This window comes from Manis pentadactyla, chromosome 10, assembly GCF_030020395.1.
Source record: "Manis pentadactyla isolate mManPen7 chromosome 10, mManPen7.hap1, whole genome shotgun sequence".
Taxonomy (NCBI): domain Eukaryota; kingdom Metazoa; phylum Chordata; class Mammalia; order Pholidota; family Manidae; genus Manis; species Manis pentadactyla.
The window spans coordinates 115,066,780-115,086,329 of record NC_080028.1 but is presented as its reverse complement, the minus strand read 5'-3'; the positions used below and the strand labels follow the sequence as shown (position 1 = coordinate 115,086,329).

Genomic DNA, 19,550 nt, shown 5'->3' with positions numbered 1-19,550 from the left:
ATCAATGACCAAATCAAAATGGAGATCCAGCAATATATGGAAACAAATGACAACAACAACACTAAGCCCCAACTTCTGTGGGACACAGCAAAAGCAGTCTTAAGAGGAAAGTATATAGCAATCCAAGCATATTTAAAAAAGGAAGAGCAATCCCAAATGAATGGTCTAATGTCACAATTATCGAAATTGGAAAAAGAAGAACAGATGAGGCCTAAGGTCAGCAGAAGGAGGGACATAATAAAGATCAGAGAAGAAATAAATAAAATTGAGAAGAATAAAACAATAGCAAAAATCAATGAAACCAAGAGCTGGTTCTTCGAGAAAATAAACAAAATAGATAAGCCTCTAGCCAGACTTATTAAGAAGAAAAGAGAATCAACACAAATCAACAGTATCAGAAACGAGAAAGGAAAAATCACGACGGACCCCACGGAAATGCAAAGAATTATTGGAGAATACTATGAAAACCTATATGCTAACAAGCTGGGAAACCTAGGAGAAATGGACAACTTCCTAGAAAAATATAACCTTCCAAGATTGACCCAGGAAGAAACAGAAAATCTAAACAGACCAATTACCAGCAACGAAATTGAAGAGGTAATCAAAAAACTACCAAAGAACAAAATCCCCGGGCCAGATGGATTTACCTCGGAATTTTATCAGACATACAGGGAAGACATAATACCCATTCTCCTTAAAGTTTTCCAAAAAATAGAGGAGGAGGGGATACTCCCAAACTCATTCTATGAAGCTAACATCACCCTAATACCAAAACCAGGCAAAGACCCCACCAAAAAAGAAAACTACAGACCAATATCCCTGATGAACGTAGATGCAAAAATACTCAACAAAATATTAGCAAACCGAATTCAAAAATACATCAAAAGGATCATACACCATGACCAAGTGGGATTCATTCCAGGGATGCAAGGATGGTACAACATTCGAAAGTCCATCAACATCATCCACCACATCAACAAAAAGAAAGACAAAAACCACATGATCATCTCCATAGATGCTGAAAAAGCATTTGACAAAGTTCAACATCCATTCATGTTAAAAACTCTCAGCAAAATGGGAATACAGGGCAAGTACCTCAACATAATAAAGGCCATCTATGATAAACCCACAGCCAACATTATATTGAACAGCGAGAAGCTGAAAGCATTTCCTCTGAGATCGGGAACTAGACAGGGATGCCCACTCTCTCCACTGTTATTTAACATAGTGCTGGAGGTCCTAGCCACGGCAATCAGACAAAATAAAGAAATACAAGGAATCCAGATTGGTAAAGAAGAAGTTAAACTGTCACTATTTGCAGATGACATGATACTGTACATAAAAAACCCTAAAGACTCCACCCCAAAATTACTAGAACTGATATCGGAATACAGCAAAGTTGCAGGATACAAAATCAACACACAGAAATCTGTGGCTTTCCTATATACTAACAATGAACCAACAGAGAGAGAAATCAGGAAAACAACTCCATTCACAATTGCATCAAAAAAAATAAAATACCTAGGAATAAACCTAACCAAAGAAGTGAAAGACTTATACTCTGAAAACTACAAGTCACTCTTAAGAGAAATTAAAGGGGACACTAACAGATGGAAACTCATCCCATGCTCGTGGCTAGGAAGAATTAATATCGTCAAAATGGCCATCCTGCCCAAAGCAATATACAGATTTGATGCAATCCCTATGAAACTACCAGCAACATTCTTCAATGAACTGGAACAAATAATTCAAAAATTCATATGGAAACACCAAAGACCCCGAATAGCCAAAGCAATCCTGAGAAAGAAGAATAAAGTAGGGGGGATCTCACTCCCCAACTTCAAGCTCTACTATAAAGCCATAGTAATCAAGACAATTTGGTACTGGCACAAGAGCAGAGCCACAGATCAATGGAACAGACTAGAGAATCCAGACATTAACCCAGACATATATGGTCAATTAATATTTGATAAAGGAGCCATGGACATACAATGGCGAAATGACAGTCTCTTCAACAGGTGGTGCTGGCAAAGCTGGACAGCTACATGTAGGAGAATGAAACTGGACCATTGTCTAACCCCATATACAAAAGTAAACTCAAAATGGATCAAAGACCTGAATGTAAGCCATGAAACCATTAAACTCTTGGAAGAAAACATAGGCGAAAACCTCTTAGACATAAACATGAGTGACCTCTTCTTGAACATATCTCCCCGGGCAAGGAAAACAACAGCAAAAATGAGTAAGTGGGACTATATTAAGCTGAAAAGCTTCTGTACAGCAAAAGACACCATCAATAGAACAAGAAGGATCCCTACAGTATGGGAGAATATATTTGAAAATGACACATCCGATAAAGGCTTGACGTCCAGAATATATAAGGAGCTCTCACGCCTCAACAAACAAAAAACAAATAACCCAATTAAAAAATGGGCAGAGGAACTGAACAGACAGTTCTCCAAAAAAGAAATACAGATGGCCAACAGACACATGAAAAGATGCTCCACATCGCTAATTATCAGAGAAATGCAAATTAAAACTACAATGAGGTATCACCTCACACCAGTAAGGATGGCTGCCATCCAAAAGACAAACAACAACAAATGTTGGCGAGGCTGTGGAGAAAGGGGAACCCTCCTACACTGCTGGTGGGAATGTAAGTTAGTTCAACCATTGTGGAAAGCAGTATGGAGGTACATCAAAATGCTCAAAACAGACTTACCATTTGACCCAGGAATTGCACTCCTAGGAATTTACCCTAAGAATGCAGCAATCAAGTTTGAGAAAGACAGATGCACCCCTATGTTTATCGCAGCACTATTTACAATAGCCAAGAATTGGAAGCAACCTAAATGTCCATCAATAGATGAATGGATAAAGAAGATGTGGTACATATACACAATGGAATACTACTCAGCTATAAGAAAAGGGCAAATCCAATCATTTGCAGCAACATGGATGGAGCTGGAGGGTATTATGCTCAGTGAAACAAGCCAAGCGGAGAAAGAGAAATACCAAATGATTTCACTTATCTGTGGAATATAAGAACAAAGGAAAAACTGAAGGAACAAAACAGCAGCAGAATCACAGAACTCAAGAATGGACTAACAGGTACCAAAGGGAAAGGGACTGGGGAGGATGGGTGGGTAGGGAGGGATAAGGGGGGGAGAAGTAGGGGGGTATTAAGATTAACATGCATGGGGGGGTAGGAGAAAAGGGAGGGCTGTACAACACAGAGAAGGCAAGTAGTGATTCTACAACATTTTGCTATGCTGATGGACAGTGACTGTAAAGGGGTTTATAGGGGAGACCTGGTATAGGGGAGAGCCTAGTAAACATAATATTCGTCATGTAAGTGTAGATTAGTGATAGCAAAAAAAAAAAAAAAAAAAAAGGGCAGTTCCTGTGTGGTAACCTCCAACGAGTTCTACACAAGGGTATAAAGGGCATATAAAAGTGTAGGCAAAGGGTCTGTTTGTGTTTATACAGAGGATCAAAGCCTAATTGGGCTACCCCGAAAATGAACTAAGATACGATATGAAAAAGAACTTCCAACATCTGCACTCTCTGGAAGACTCATGCCAGAAGATGATCATCAAAAAACCCCAACAAAGATCCACGCACTGCTACAGCTGTAGATGCACTCATCCCACCCGTTCCTGGACTTGCCATGGGAATGAGGAAGGAGATATCTAAGCTGGCCTGTGCATACAGTAAAACAACAAAATTGGACTGGATCTATACTGTTGGAACTCAACCAAGAATTTGGAGAAGTACAAATTGTAGCGCTCCAAAGTCTTACAACTAAAAACTATTTACTGTTAAAAGAACATATGGCATGTGAACAGTCCCCAGGAATGGGTTGTTTTAATTTGTCTGATTTCTCTCAGACTGTTCTAGTTCAGTTGGACAATATCCACCATATCATAGATAAGTTTTCACAAATGCCTAAGGTGCCTAACTGGTTTTCTTGGTTTCACTGCAGATGGCTGGTAATTACAGATATGCTTTGGTTATGTAACTATACTCCTATTATGTTAATGTGTGTGTGCAATTTAAGTAGTAGCTTAAAACCTATACATGCTGAAGTTACTCTACAAGAAGATATATCAAAGAAATAATCAATCTTCCCATGTTTTCTTCCGCCTGCTACTTCTATAGCTTTTCTTCTTCCTTCCTAATTACAACCCTTAAATAGAATTCGTGCCTCATATCAAATTTACCGAGTATCATAATTCTTCCAAGTGGTAAAGATACCTCAAGACAAATGCTGGGCATAGAAGCCACAGGGCATAAATATGCAAAGAAGTAAAAAGCTAACTTTTTCAAACAATAAGGCTTCTCTCTCACTTACCAACTTCACATTTCCCTGTATGGCCCCGGAAGATGACTGGTTAGCCAGAGACGGGTAAGATTCCTCAAGGGAGGAACAACCTAAGACAGGCACAGTCGCAGGGGGGCCATCAGGTGAGAAATTGGGGATCAACAGAGGTGAGGCTTAGAACCTCACCCCCCCGTTCTGAGAGAAATCTTTGCATACGTGGATGTTTTATTGCCCTGGTCTAGCTTGGATTAACACATAGTCTACAGGCACACACCTGATCATCTACATTTGCTCTCTTACAACACTAAACTATGTTTTCTACCTTTATCTTGTATCTACCTACCACTTCAGCATTTTATTAAAAATAATAATAATAAAGAGAGAAATGTGGTATCCACATATAAATCAAGTATAAAAACCAAATGAGTATTCATATTTGAACTGACTGTTTATAGTTCATAATGCATGAGCAAAACCGAAAGTTTCTGTGATGACTGCCCTTGTACTGTTCACTATGTAACTTATTCACTATGTAAGAATTTGTTCTACATGTAGGAACTTGTTTGTTATGCCTCAGAAGATTGGAGACTGACAAAAATTAGGCTTGGGGTGGAATAATGATTGTGCATTGAGAATTGACTCCCCTATACAGAATTTTATTGTCGTTAACAACCATTTGATCAATAAATATGAGAGATGCCCTCACAAAAAAAAAAAAAAAAAAAGGACAGACTTCCAATGGTAAAATAAATTAGTAACCGGGATGTAATGTAGAGCATAAGGAATATAGTCAAGATATTGTAACAGCCTGGTAGGGTGATAGCTGGAACCTAGAATTATGTATATAAATGTTCTACCACTGTGTTGTACACTTGAAACTCATGTAATGTAACACTGTGTGTCAACTACCCTTCAATAAAAAATAATTATTAAAAAAAATAAAATAAAAATAAAAATAAAAAATAAATAAAACAATTTTAATCTTTACATATCATCCATGGTCTGCCTTAAATCTACAAGGTTTTTGGCACATGAATAAACCATCCAATTTAACATTAAATTTACAAATTCTTTTGGGCTTCAGTTTGAAAAATGAACCAAATTCCCCCTCCCCTAAATAATAAACTCTCAGAATTCAAATTCCAAATACATAAAGAGAAGCGTACAAGTATTTATATAATGATATCCTTATTATTTTAATATAAACAAGCTGCTATTTTAAAACACACCAAAAAGTCACCATCAAGACATATCACAGAATTTTTAAAAATACGAAAGAGCTAGTTCCACACAATTGAATATGGAGGATTTACATTCTAACAACTTGTCTTGATTTCACCTCAAGAAGCTGACAATCACTGGCTGCTCTGGTTCCAATTCACAAAAACAGCAATCAAAGCGACCCCTCCCCTCTTCCATTGCAGTGCCTGTTTCCTCCCCCACACACAGAGAGCTCATCCAACCTGCAAGGTGATCCTTCCTCTCTAGGACCAAAGGAATGCATTGTTATCATACACAAGAAAGCAGCAAAATCCTCTTCAAATTCTCTAGATTTCACCAAAGTTCATTCATAGGGACGTCCTACTTAACCTTCTCTCTCATGATAGATAACCACACCTTCCCACTCACCCCTCACCCTGGAGAAACCAACTACTAGTCTTCTGTTTAGTCCTAAAAAATTAACTGCTGAGGCTTGCTTAATAAGGTCTTGAATGATTGGTTTCTTGACCTAATTTAAATTAACTGTAGAGAGTTGAGAGCCATCCTGCAAAAACTATTAAAGGAAAACAAAATGAACTAAAACAGTATGACTCTTTTTTTTTTTAGCCATCAATAAGGGAATTGGATTCATTAAAATATCAGATGAATTGTCACCTGAATGTTCTAAAACCGTCCCAAGGAGCTGACGTGCACTAGCGAACACCTGGCCGCCACCCAACATGAACTGGAAGTGGTCTCCTCGTTGGGAGATGGCCGCTTGCTGTCAGAAGACAGGAACAGACCAAACATTCCAAGTGAGAATAAGGTATCACATAGGAAATGAAATGACTATCACTGAGGTAAAAACACCTTCAGTTGACAAGGATTTGTTGTATTAATGTGCCTCATTTCCTACTGAATGTGTGGCAACATGGCCAATATTTTGCTAAAAACATTATCAACTGCCCCCCAAACAGCCAATTTCAAATACATCTCTTAGGCAAATGAGCCTCACCCCATAATTCCTGAATTGTGACCTCTTTCGAGCTGAAAGGGACCCTGGAGAATTGTTAGAGCTACTCCCTGAGTTTAAAGAAAAAGCTCTTTTATCAATACAGTAAAACTTCAACATACTTAGCTTACCTGTACTTTGTTGCGAGTGGGGAGGAGTATTTCTCTTTTTTGCGGGGTGGGGAAGGAAAGCAAGAAGTGTTAGTGTTATAAGGTTTTACATTCTTTTCATGTAGGGAATCACAATGTTAAGTAAACATAGGAAAGATCTGTTTTAATTAGGAGAGAGATCAATAGTCTTAAACAAAGAACTTCCTCTAAATAAAATAATTCAAGTTGTAGGTACTACTGGGAGAGAAAGTTAGTGAGACAAAGAGAGGATAACAAGTTTCCCAGAAAATGTTTCAAGAAACAACAGTTTCTCTTATATCTAATTTTGCTCATGGTAAAACAAAAGGCATATAGAAGTATTCCTGGCATTTGGGCTTCCTTCAACATAATCATTCACAAAATAACTGGAAACAATGCCAGATATTCATTGTTTGAGATTTTTCACATCATTTTGTCAAAGGGGCACCTCATAGAGTGGAACAGTTCTTACAGGATACTAAGAAATCACAGTTTTGCATATGCTCCTATGTACAGTACCATCTATTTAAAAGAGGGTCAATTATGGTGACTTTTAATTGAGTATACACTGTAAACATTTTATTGGAAAAATTTTCATGTGTACATGCATGCAGGCATGCATTAAGTGGATAATGGTTGTTTCAATATCATTTCTCCAAACTTACAACTCAAGATGAAAAGTAAATTCCAAAATCAGTATTTAATATGGTTCATTGAACCCTTTCGGTTATCCTTAATCTATCTGAAATACTAAGTTAAGTATTACTAGAAATAAATTTAAATTTGAATATTGGCCTTTAAGAAAAATCTCCAAGACATTCTACAACACTTTCAAATGTTATGATATAGTAATTTTAAATTATCAAGAATTAATGAATAATTTCTTGATTAACAGAAATATTTAGTAAGTACCTAGACACCATTGTACCAGCCACTTTATGCAATTTATTAAATTCTCTCTACAACTCTATAAAGTAGGTATTACTCTCCTCATTCTAAGAAACAGGGAAAGAGGCTAAAAGAATTTTAGTAAGACAATCAAAATTATACAATTAGCAAGTAACAGATCTGGGATTAGATCCTAGATAATCTGATTCCCAAATTCTTGCAATCTTTTTACTTTTTGCCACCATGTTGCTTAAAAAGGCCTAAGAAAAATTATTTTCTAATTAGTTTCAAAACTGTATCACTAGGTTCAGATATTACACGTTGCCACCCAGTATATGTGCAAAGCATACTTACTGCAAATGCTCGGTACACCACCGACTCACACAAATACTTCAATGCAGGAAAACTTCAGCTTATCTGACATAGAGGTTTCCTAACCACCAGGCCTCCAGAACTGCTCTGAATCTGAACATAGTCCAAGAAGAAAAAGGGTTGGCATTGAAGGGAGACCATGAGTACCAGTAATACACCCTGCCAAGCAGAACCAAAACACTAAGATTATTTACACCCGATGCACTGAAATCGGTCCTTTTACCCCACAAAAGGGAAGAAGTGCTCAGACTGGCCAGAATGTCTATTCAAAATAAGCCTTCATGCCCAGAGACCAGAAACACAGGGAAAGCAACAGAAAAGAAACAGAGGAGAACAAAAACCGCTTCCACGGGAGGCTAGGGACTGCTGACCAAATGGTGAGCAGAGATCAGAAGCAGAGAAGGTGTGTGTGCGGACACAGCAGAAGCTGGCCCAGCAAAAGCTTGATGACTGACTCCAGGTGAAAAGGCAGCAACAAAGAAAAGAGCATAGTTCTGTTCCCAGGAGAAAAGAGGGCAAGATGCTAACATACAGTGATAACTGAGTCGTTCACGTTCTGGTCCAACACCCTCCCCATCCAGGTGGACAACCATGAGCTTCGCAAAACACAGAGAACCTTCGTTAAACTATTTCATTTGCTCCTCGCTGTGGTTGGCAGTTATTATTTATTTGCATTTCCTGACCATTTGTAAGACTGAGGTTTAGAGGGCTGAGCAGCTCAAGTTCATAGCTAATAAAGTAGTCCAAGTATTCCAAGAGCAAAGCCCTAGTCTTTTATCTGGGCCCCGTGTTCCTTTACGACACTGCCTCTAGTACACAGTACAGTACTGGAGGGGAAGAAAAAAAAAAAGAATTAAAACTCATTTTACAAGGACTTCTTTAAGAAGATTTCTGTGCAGTAGGAATTTAAAACTTCAGCTATTTAGGGCATTCACCACCTATTCAGGAAGCCCACAAAGCACTCAAAGGCTGAGGCTGACAGTACCAGGCTAAAAAATCATTTCCCCAATAGCATTGCTCAGTACCTGAATATCCTTAATAAATTGTTATCTTTCCTACTCTCAGCCGCCTAAACACCTACATTTTGCTGCCTGCCTAAACTCTGTACAAGTCTTCACGCAACATAAGCCAACTTTCTTTACAAGGGATTGTCCAACAAAAGTACAAGCTAATAAAGCACTGACTACAATGACTCAGTAATGGCATCAGTATCTCTTCCAGTCATAAGCCTAATGTCATAGCATATCACTTTGTCAAAATCAGAATCCAACATCTGTCTCCACAGAAATGTCACAAAGAAGATATTGTAATACAAGATGGTGACAGATACTTAAGTAGAGATCATCTCCTAGAATTTCAACAGGCTCTCTACCTTTTCAATACCTCAAACCCACATGATCAATTTAAAGATGTCATGATCGAACAGATACAAAAACACAAAGATATTAAATAAAATGACTAAACACATCCAAGGTCAGAAGAGAACCACCTTATGCTCAATTTTTTTAGGAATGTCTTTCTAAATGTCTTTAAAATGCACTGAGCTGATGTGTTAATACATTTAAATGCAACAGAGCCTTACTACTCAAAGTGGGGTCCCTGAGCCAGAAGGAAATGTCACCCGTGCGAATCACAGAACCGCAGACTGTGCTGGCCCACTCCAGGCAGAATCTGCATTTGACAACTCCAGGAGATCTGCAGGTAGACTGAAGTCAAGGAAGCATTGATCTTGAAATCTATACATACACACATAGATGGAAAGAGATACAACAAGAAACGCAGCTCAAAAATGTCCCTTTGGGAGAGGCACAGAGAGGTCCATCTGGTTCAGGGAAACTGGGGATTTAAACTGCAATTTAAAAAAAAATTTTTTAAGGCAATCGTCCATATCAAAGGATGAAGGCAGGGAGTCAAAGCCCTCTGGCCTGCCACAGGCATCTTCAGTATCACACCAGGTTTGAATTTAAAAATAGCTACTGAATATTCCTTCATAAAGAAATGGTTTACATTATTTATGTTGATGATGTAGAAGAGGTTTTAAAACAGTGAAGTTTCATCTTCCCTTCAACATGGAACAAAGGCAAAAATCACCACTGTTTTTAAAAGGAAAAAATACAAAGACTCTTAAATACCAAAGTGGAGGAAGCACACCGAAAGAGATCATTTTGAATGCTATATTCTAAACAGAAGACTACATTATCTGTAGCAACTAAAGTTGGTAATTTCAGGCCACATTTTAATAGTTTTATTCACATCTTGAATTCATTTTCTTTGGTTAAATCAGTACATACCCCTCCAAGAGCTGGCTAAAGTGTAAAACCTTATTTCTTTAATATAAATTCAGTGACAAAATTCAGCACCGTTTTTTTCTTTCAGTAGAACAGCAAGAATAACCTTCCTATCTTAAATGAGGTTTACCAAATGAATTCAGGTATACCAGTTTTTCACATCAGCTATAAATAATTGCCTCCCTCTAAAGGGACTAGTTCTGCAAATAAAAATGTCTTTTTGCCTGATTAAACAACTTTATCATCTGAGAACTTTTCTTCTGCGAATTTGTAGCTGGGAAATTTGTCATTAGAAGCTTGCTTTGTCAAAATGAGCTCTTTCCAGTTGCTTTGGGAGAGCAATCCTGTCATTAATTATTTGGAGGAGGAGAGGAACATCCTATTCTCAAAGAAGTACATTTGACAAAATATTCGGACCCAAATATTCTACCTTAAGACATCTTTACAATCCAAGGCAGCAGGCTCAGTATTTATAATACCTTTAAAAACCTCAAGATGGGAATGCAGAAGTAGGCAAGACAAGTTTGGAAAACAATGAGAAAGGTCCCCAAGGAACATGACATCTGGCAGCCCTACCTCAGCAGCCCCTTCTCCCAATGACTCTATAATGACAAGTGTCCTCTTCAAACTAAGAAAAGCAGTCAAGCCTATGACTGTAATCTTAATAGCTGCCACCTAAGGCACCCCCTCCTGAGGACACAATTTGCAGGGAGGTCACTTCAACACCTACTGACACTGTATAGAGTTAAACTATTGACTCTCATTTGCAATCCAAGCAATGTGATGAAGGGAAGAGAAAGCAGGGTAGACCTGCTTTCACTGTGGAACAAATTGGAATTAACAAAAAACAAAATGTTTACCCTTCCTGATATGTTTTCATTTACCTGCCTCTTGCAAAGACTAGTTTAATAATTGTGGGTTAATAAGAGAAGCTCAGTAACTATATGCTTTATAACAATGTCCTAAACATAAACATGTAACCCAACTGAGATCAAAGCAAAAACGGAAAGGCTATGGTCTGCATCTTTGCAGTCTCTTTATAGAATACTTACAAGCAACTGGAAAAAGAAAACAGAATTTCATAAGACACAGCTGTGAAAGATTTACTAGCCTTATTCATCTTAAAAAAAAAAACAAAAACGTATTTTGTAGAAAGCAAACTTGTGAACTGCATTTAAAATTAATACCCAAAGAATTCCAAGTATGCTGGGTTGTATGGATTGCCATTCTTCCCACTGGATTTTCAAACAATGTTAAAACATGGCTGTTTGAAATACTTTATTGCCATCGCTTAGCGCTGTGCAACATGTCAAGAGCCATATTGCGCCCCAGTGGCCACTCTTCGGCAAATAACACATCCTTTGAAGTTAAAATACTCCTAAATGATGCCAAGTGAGAATTTCTAGGCTGGAACAGTCAAAATTGTCTACTTCTAAAGAAATCAATAGTCTCTGGAATTAGGGGGGAAAAAGTCCTTTCATTATCAAAACTTATGCATTTTTCAGTTTCAAACATCAGTAAATTGTTTTACCCTGTGGCAATATATTTACACAGTTTCCTAATGAAACCTTCACCATACGACTATAGTGAACTGGCTTTTTTTTCCTAACTTGATACTCCTATGGAATAATTAAACATGATCATAAATTCCACAGAAATGAAGGGTAATCACCAAACAGAAAGGGATGTGACAGAAATATTTCATTTGGCCGCAACACCTAGCACAAAGCTGCTATACAAGGGCACTGAGATGAGTTTCACTTGACAAATCATGTAATTTAATCAGCCTCCTTGACTGAAACTATATGCTGTACCACGCTTCATACCTGTCTCACACTGATACCACAAAATGCCCCAGCAGAAAAGCTTACATGAAATTATCATAAGCAAATAGCATCTCCTCTGCCAAATACTAAGGCACTTTTAAAACGGATATAGCAGAACTGCCCTCAAGCAATGTGGCATGTGGAGAGCCTTGGAAAAAGTACACGTATGTATAATTTCATTTCATTCCACAGTAATAAGGAATCTAAAGAGAGTTAGAATTTCCAGTTCTAGTTTCTTTTCCATTAATTTTTTAGACATGAGCAAATCAAAATCTTTGTCCATCTCATCTTTAAAACAGTAATTTTTAGTTGTTCAAATTAACTGCAGCTTATGAAATGCCCTTAAATAATATAAACTACTCCAAAAACATGGTATCACCTTCCCATTGTAGACTCTTGAAAACAAATCACTTTGGGGTTCCCACCTTCCTCAGAATTTTCCTTCGTAGACAGGCTTACTCAATTTTTTCCCATTTACCTATAAAGAAAACAGGCCATAGTTGAACCCAAAACTATAATCCCAAAAAGTTTCTAAAAGACTGAAACAAATAATTATCTCTTTTATTCTAAGAAACCTTGAGTACCGGAGAAACTGACAAATGTGATTTGAAAGCTAAATTCTCAGAGAGGAGGAAAGAAATCGATAGAAATCTGATAGTACTGCGTCTTGTTAGAATTAACTGCCTAGAAAATACAGCCAAAAAAAGATCTCTGAGGCCAATGTCTTCAATCCCCTTAACCAGTGAAGGCAAACCTAGTTAACTCAGAGTTCAACAGCTGCAGACCTCCAAGGAAAACAAGGGACTTGGACAATTAGAAAGGAGACAATCAGGAAAGATGCTGTAAAGCTTCCACACATATGAACCAAGTGCCAACGAGCACCAGACTAAAAATGAAGTCAGTTCAAACCATCTACCATGGATCCTCCATACTAATGCTCTAGGAAGGAAGCCAAGAGATTCCCAATGAAAGTTTTAAAATACAAGTATCAACCTAAACATGAGTAAATGCACAAGCGAAATTCTGCTAAAGGACAAGCTATCAGCATTTTATAAGCCTATCATCAGACTCCCAGTACCTGTTCAAGTTCAGGTAGAAAAGAACAGACAGGTGCTCGCTGACAAGGGTGAATAACTGCCGTTTGTATCATGCACCATAAACATAAGAAGCCCGGTAGTATTCATAACTAGTGAATTACTGAATTTGGTCCTTTATTCCTCAAAAGCACATACAAATCAAATCTTCAACAAACCATCTACCATTGAGTACAATTACACCTATAATTATTCAAAATATTTATGCCTTTTTTCATCCTATGAAAACAGAAGGTACGCAGCTCCTGGGGACATGCCTCTTCACTTTTTTCAACTAGGCTCTAAGTCACAGACGAGAGGTCTTTACATTCAACAACCCACTTGTGCTTTCCATCAGGGCTGCCTCGAATGTCACTTTCACGCAGCTATTAAAGTAAGCACCCGAGGCTGATACAGTATTTAGCTTCCAAGGGAGGATCAAAAAAAGTTTTTAAGATGAATGTTACTATGTTAAAAGTAAGTTGGGTGAGAAAAATAAAGTTATTAGAAAGTAGTTTTGTCAGCCACAGATTTTTCAGAGTGCCTGAAGGGTAAACTTTGTCCTTTCCTAATCTTATGAAGGTGTTTGTTTTAGAGAAAATGTACCCTTCCCCTATGATAAACAGCTGCACCACCATGGGCATTTTAAACAAATGCCTTTGTGCTGAACAGTTACAAAGAGATTAGGAAGACTGTGCTCCTAACTCACTGGAATCCAAAAAGTTGTGGCTATTTCAGAATTACAGCAGCAGGGAACTCGATGTTACCGTAGGGGCACATTGGCACTGAAAAACTGTGTGGATGACAACATAATGTAAATAAATAATATAATAATGCAGGTCCCCAATTTTTAATGTGTGTGTATACATAATATGAAAATAACTAAAAGACAGATGGCTGGCCAGCAATATCCCTACGGCATTTGCACATAATCACTCAATGCTTGTATCTGGGTCATTTGCTAGGATAAACGCCATGTGACAGGCTCACTGGAGGTAATGCAAAGTGATCCACACTGGCTTCCCTTAATTTTAATTTTCATTTACTGTTAAGAGATGTACATGTTCAAACAGCAAAATGAACCTTCTCCACACAGATTTTATTAAACAAAACTGAGCTAGAAAACAAAACGTCACATAAAATATTTCATAGACTATAAATTATATTTACTTGCATGTTTCAGTGTATTATAATAAACTGGGAAGGAAATTAGAGTAAAGTAACACTGGTCTGTACTGACTTCTTGCACTAAAAACATGATGAGACAACCTTTGATACAAAGCATATTTCTCCCTTATTTACTTTGACTTTGTAGTAATTCCTTCTAAACATGTTTCTGCTAAATACCAGGCATGCCTTCAATGGTTGAACAGACTAGAATTTTAAGATAACAATCCCAGATTGGTCCAAGGCAAGTCTATTAGAGAAAACATTTTGGAAGAAAGTTAACAGAGCGATTTATCATTTCACATGGGATTCTTATCATACCAGGTCAAAAACTCAAACTGACAATAATAATACTTGAAGACAAAGTAGAAGGAATAGTAGAATATCTCTACAAAAAACACAAGTTTTTAAAAATTTAACATGACCTAAATCCTCTGTTCCTTCATTTTAAATACAGTTCATACAAATTTTTATGACTTTAAGGAAAAAATTCTTAGTGTTTCTATAAAAACTGAGATTTACATTTACACCCAAATGAGTAACTAAAGTAGAAATGTGCTATTAAGAGTTTGGGGTAGTTTTGATTCAAAGGTAGAAATTTCTGCTATGGAATTGTTTCTCCAAGTTTTACACAGCTATTGCACAAGGGAAGAGCTAAGAAACCTAAACCTAAAAATTAATGATCATAATAGGGTCCAAAAAATGCAAAATTGGCAAATAAGATAAAAATTTTCAAGGCAGGCACAACCCATTTCCCACTTTCGGAAACTCTAATTGTCTTTTATTTAACACATTATCTTACTCACATGAGAATAAAAACATGTATTAGTTGACTATCTTATTTACTTGTTATACATCATAAAAGCCAGGCTGTCAGTTAGATAATATGTGCAAAATGAAATCAAACTACAAAACAGTTATGATTTACTCTGTTTCCCTGAAGTAAATCACCTCCTCTTTTATTGTTATCTCCATGCAAAATTTGTAACAGTATTTTTATACAGGGTGAAGGGCAAATGATGCAATGTTATCCTCAATAAATATATGAGAGAGCAGAGAATTTGGGGTCAGCAAGTTTTTTCCACTGACCTAAACACAAAATTTCTCCAGAAAATGAGAGGATCCTTTAAGAAGTCATATGTAACATGACTTAAAATCTGGCAAAGACTGCATGTTTATCATTCCAATTTTATTCTACCCACAACTTAAGATTCAATACATTCATTACTAGACTGTAGGCAAGGGGAAAAGGATGAAGCTGAAACCATATATGCTTCTCATCAGATATGGTGAATTCTACTCTTCTATTGTTTGTTTCATCACCTCATGGCCATAGTCTTAAATTCAGCCCAGAAACACTTGTAAAATATTACATTTTACCATAGGGAAATTGATTTTGTTATAAGAAAGTTTCAGATTACTGCTTAATCTCAACCAAGCTACATCAAATGGTAAAAGTAATTATATATATAGTTATAAAGTAAACTTGATCACTGTATTTAAAAGTAATGATAACTTGCAGAAATACCACAGCAATAATGTTTAAGCTGAAGCAATATAAAGCCTTCTTAGAGTAAATGCCAGATCCTTCAGCTGAAATGCAGTCTTGATTTAGTTAATCAAGTCAAGCCTAAGAACCATCTCCTTCCTCCAGAGCTGCTCTTTCACTTCCAGCACTGACCTGTCCAGACAGAACTATATTTTACAAAAGTTCCTGGGGTGGGAGGGCAGTGGAATCCACCCATGTAGTTTAAACGTTTTACATCTTGAGGCTTTGTAGTCTGAAACCAAGTGGTGAAAGATATATTATCATCCTACAGTTTCCACTTGACTCCCACTCTCTTCCCGCTCTGAGTTAGAGTAGTTAGTATATCTGAAAAGCAACAATTTACAGTGTGCCTTGGCACTGAATCCCCTGAACAAGCTCTGCAGTTATCACATAAACTCCATGCTCCTATTTATATTTCATCATTTCTAGAATACATTAAAAACCAAGGTGGATACTCTGAAGTTTTCATACCCCTAAGAGTAGTGATTGCATATGCAGTTCTGCTACTAAGGAAATTAGAGAAATACATTTTTCAAGTTGTAGCAAATTGTAATTTATATTTACAGGTCCTTAACAGCCTTTCACTATATAATGTCTACATATCATATAGTAAGCAGTCCATCAATTAGATATGGGTAAATCATCTCATTAAAGTCATCTATGTAGCTAGGAAGACATCAGAAATTTTGACCCTCTGTTCCATCGGTAGCATGCAAAGAACTTATAACAACTGCCAATCATCGAAGCGCAACTAATTTATTATCACACTCACATCATTCTCCCCAAATTACAAAGTCCTGACACTTCTGACTGATGAAGGAACACAAAATAAGCATTACATCTATAGGAAAAAGTACATGCAAATTTAGTTAGAGCCTTAACCTTTATGTGATAATCTTGACATGTACTTTTTAAAGAGCTGGACGGCAATAAAGAATAGCTCTATATTCTTGGTTTAAATGCTTACTATTCAAACTGACCCCAACAGAGCCAGTAACTGTCCAGATTCATCCCTGAGCTCATTTTAGTGAAAAGCCACCTGTGTGGAAACAGTTTTTTTCTGCCAATACCCTAGAAATAGCAGGTGCACAGTAACACAAAGTTGGAGGGAACAGAAGTAGCTCACTTCACTCTTACAGCTCATTTATTTCTCAGAGCATGTCGCATCATTGCTCAAATCTGTATATTGCTTAAAAGTTGAGGAAAAGTTTATGTCTAACAGTGGCTTCCTATCAACTGATGTCCCTGATAGTACATAAAATGCTGTACGAAGGGCTTGCGAGATGTTCTTGTACCTATTACCAGGGGATTTCATAAAAGACATGTAGATGTAAACCAAGGTCCAGGGATTTAAGGCATGCATCCATGACCACGCTTTCAGCGGGGGGATGGGAACACGGGAGAATACAGAATACAGCTAACTGCCACCAGGAGAAGGTCTGGCTTCACCTCCCCTCACTATCAACCACTTCGCTTAAGTTCACTCACTGCCTCGACCTGACCCTGGGGATCCATTCACTTTCCATGCCCAGAGAGGCTGCTGAAAAGCTGTCAAAGTAAATCTGTGCTCACTTTTTGGATGGTTTAATTTCAATGGAGCATGAAACACCCCAGGACAGTTAATAAGTTTAGCCAGGCGTGCTGTTCTCCCTAATATATTTTAATTATGCATTTGTTTTAATTGTAATCAGATTAAGTCACCGGAAAGGCACAAATTGGAATTTTCCCTAATGGCTATCGGAGCTTTTCATCAGTTTCTAAACACTAACACGTTTAAAAAATAGGTACAGACGCGAGCACAACTGTGACATTTTCCAGAAATCAATGCAGTTTCTTTGACAACACAGATCAGCTCTCATTAGCCATCCCAACGAGCCCGAACGTAAAAGACAACTTCAGTCTCTAGGGGCGTCTCCTCCAATTAGTACGAAAGAATCGCTAACGTCTAATGTAAAACTCCCGAGAGAAATGAAAGCCCAGGCTTTTATAAAGTGCTACTCCATCGATTAGGAAGAGAGGCAGGGGGGCGGCAGGGCCCATCAGCAGCATTATCTTGGCTCAAAGCAAACTACAAGTACAAGTCAAATGGGAAAGTGGAAGCAGAGTAGATTCTCTCCTCCCACTGTTTTGGCAACTGTCAAACGTGTGTTTTTAACCTCGGGAAATATAAGTGTCCCATCAATAAAAGGAAACGCTACAGGGAAGATCTATTAAGGAGAGGGGAGCGGCTTCCTTCCAGCCCAGACGTAAAATCGCTCAAAATGCTTTTGTCGCACCAAGGAATACCTAAGATATTTTTAATACATTCATTTAACAGTTCCCCACATTGCTGAGATTTCCGCTGAGAAACTTAAGCATCCAACAGCAGAGAAGCGAGAGAGAACCTGCTGCAAACTAGGAATCCAAACTCCCTCAGCCCGCCCAGCGCGCTCGCGTCCCAGGTGTTTGCTGGAGGTTGTTTACGCGTCTCCTAAACCTGCAGGTGCCGGACCAGCTCCTCCGAGACGCCCTGTCAGCCTTCCAGCGGGAAGCTTCGGAGCCACCGCGGAGTCCCCACGCAGCCCGTCACCCCTTCCTTACCTATCATCATAGCAGAAATCCGCACTCAGGGTGTTGAGATACAAGGCGAGCCCCAGAGCGCTGCTCACCAACTCTGCAATCATCTCTCCACCGCCTTCCCTCCGGCTCGACTCCCAGCGCGAGGGCAGCAGCGGGAACAAAAAACAGAAGCATCAATCCCCACCTTCCGCAGCCTCGTCCTCCCAGTGTCACTTTTCCCTCGCTTCCCCGGCCTGTCTCCGCGCCCCCTCTTGCTCCCTCGGGTCCTTCCAGTCCACCGCTCTCCTCCTCCTGCTCGGCGACCTCCCCGGTGCGGCTCACACCGCGCTCCCCATGCCCGGCGCCCGCGAGCGGCGAGGGCGTTCGGGCTCCGCGCCCCTCGGCGGAAGCGCAGGGCTGGTGCTCCGCGCGGCTCGCGGCCCGCACCTAACCCATGGCAGGTCGGGGAGCCCGAGGTGAGGACCGGGACTCGGAGGAGGAGGAGGAGGGCGGGACGGGGGCAGAGGAACCGGGCCGGCCGGGCTCGGGGACCGGCTGGAAGAAGAGAGAGAAAGGGGCGGCTGGGAGGGACGAGGCGGACCGCCGCCCCTCGCCGCTCCCCGGCGCGCGGGTCTCGGGCCGCTCCCGCTGACTCCGGCCGCCGAGGCGGCTGCGGCTCATTCACTCTGTGTTGGCGCCCGCGCGGCCGCAGCCCCTTCTCCAGTGAAGTGAGGAGAGGCGGCTGGAGACGCCGGGAGCTCCCGCGTGGGGCTCGGCGCGGCCCCCCGCGCCTGCGTGGCCGGCCTCCATGGCGGCCCGGCCCTCCCCTTCCCCGCCCGGCTCCTCCTCCCCGACGCCCCGCCCCAGCCCCCCGCGGAGGCCCCGCCCAGGCCCCCGGCCTGGGCTTCCTCCCACCTCCTCCCGCCACCTCTCGTCCCCCTCCGGCTCTTTCACCTTCGGTTTCGCTCGGGAAAGCCCCCGGGGTCCACGGACGGCTGCTGGGAGACAGCCCCGAGGGTGGCCGGAGAGCGCCCCGGGCGGGGAACTGGAGGAGAAGCGCTCCCGAGCAGGACGCGGCGCGCCCGCCGCTTGCCCGGCTGCTCCCGGCAACGGCTTCATCTCTGCCCCGGCGCGGTGCGTGCCTGGCGCCGCCGGGCCTCAGTCGGGTAGCTGGAGGGAGAACGG

At 40.0% G+C, this 19,550-nt stretch overlaps 1 protein-coding gene across 4 annotated transcripts in view; it reads right to left on the bottom strand.

Moving 5' to 3' along the window:
- Positions 1-19,200, bottom strand: part of TMTC2 (transmembrane O-mannosyltransferase targeting cadherins 2) — a 402,329-nt gene extending 383,129 nt beyond the window's left edge. For 2 of the 4 annotated variants that reach the window (XM_036890025.2, XM_036890027.2), the window contains exon 1: positions 18,408-19,198. In XM_036890025.2, the coding sequence (XP_036745920.1) occupies positions 18,408-18,490 (83 nt within the window). In that variant the 5' untranslated portion in view covers positions 18,491-19,198. Of the gene's footprint in view, positions 1-16,599; positions 16,669-18,407 lie in introns of all 4 variants that reach the window. The other 2 variants (XM_036890026.2, XM_036890024.2) reach the window with 2 other exon arrangements.
- Between the last annotated feature and the right edge of the window lie 350 nt (positions 19,201-19,550).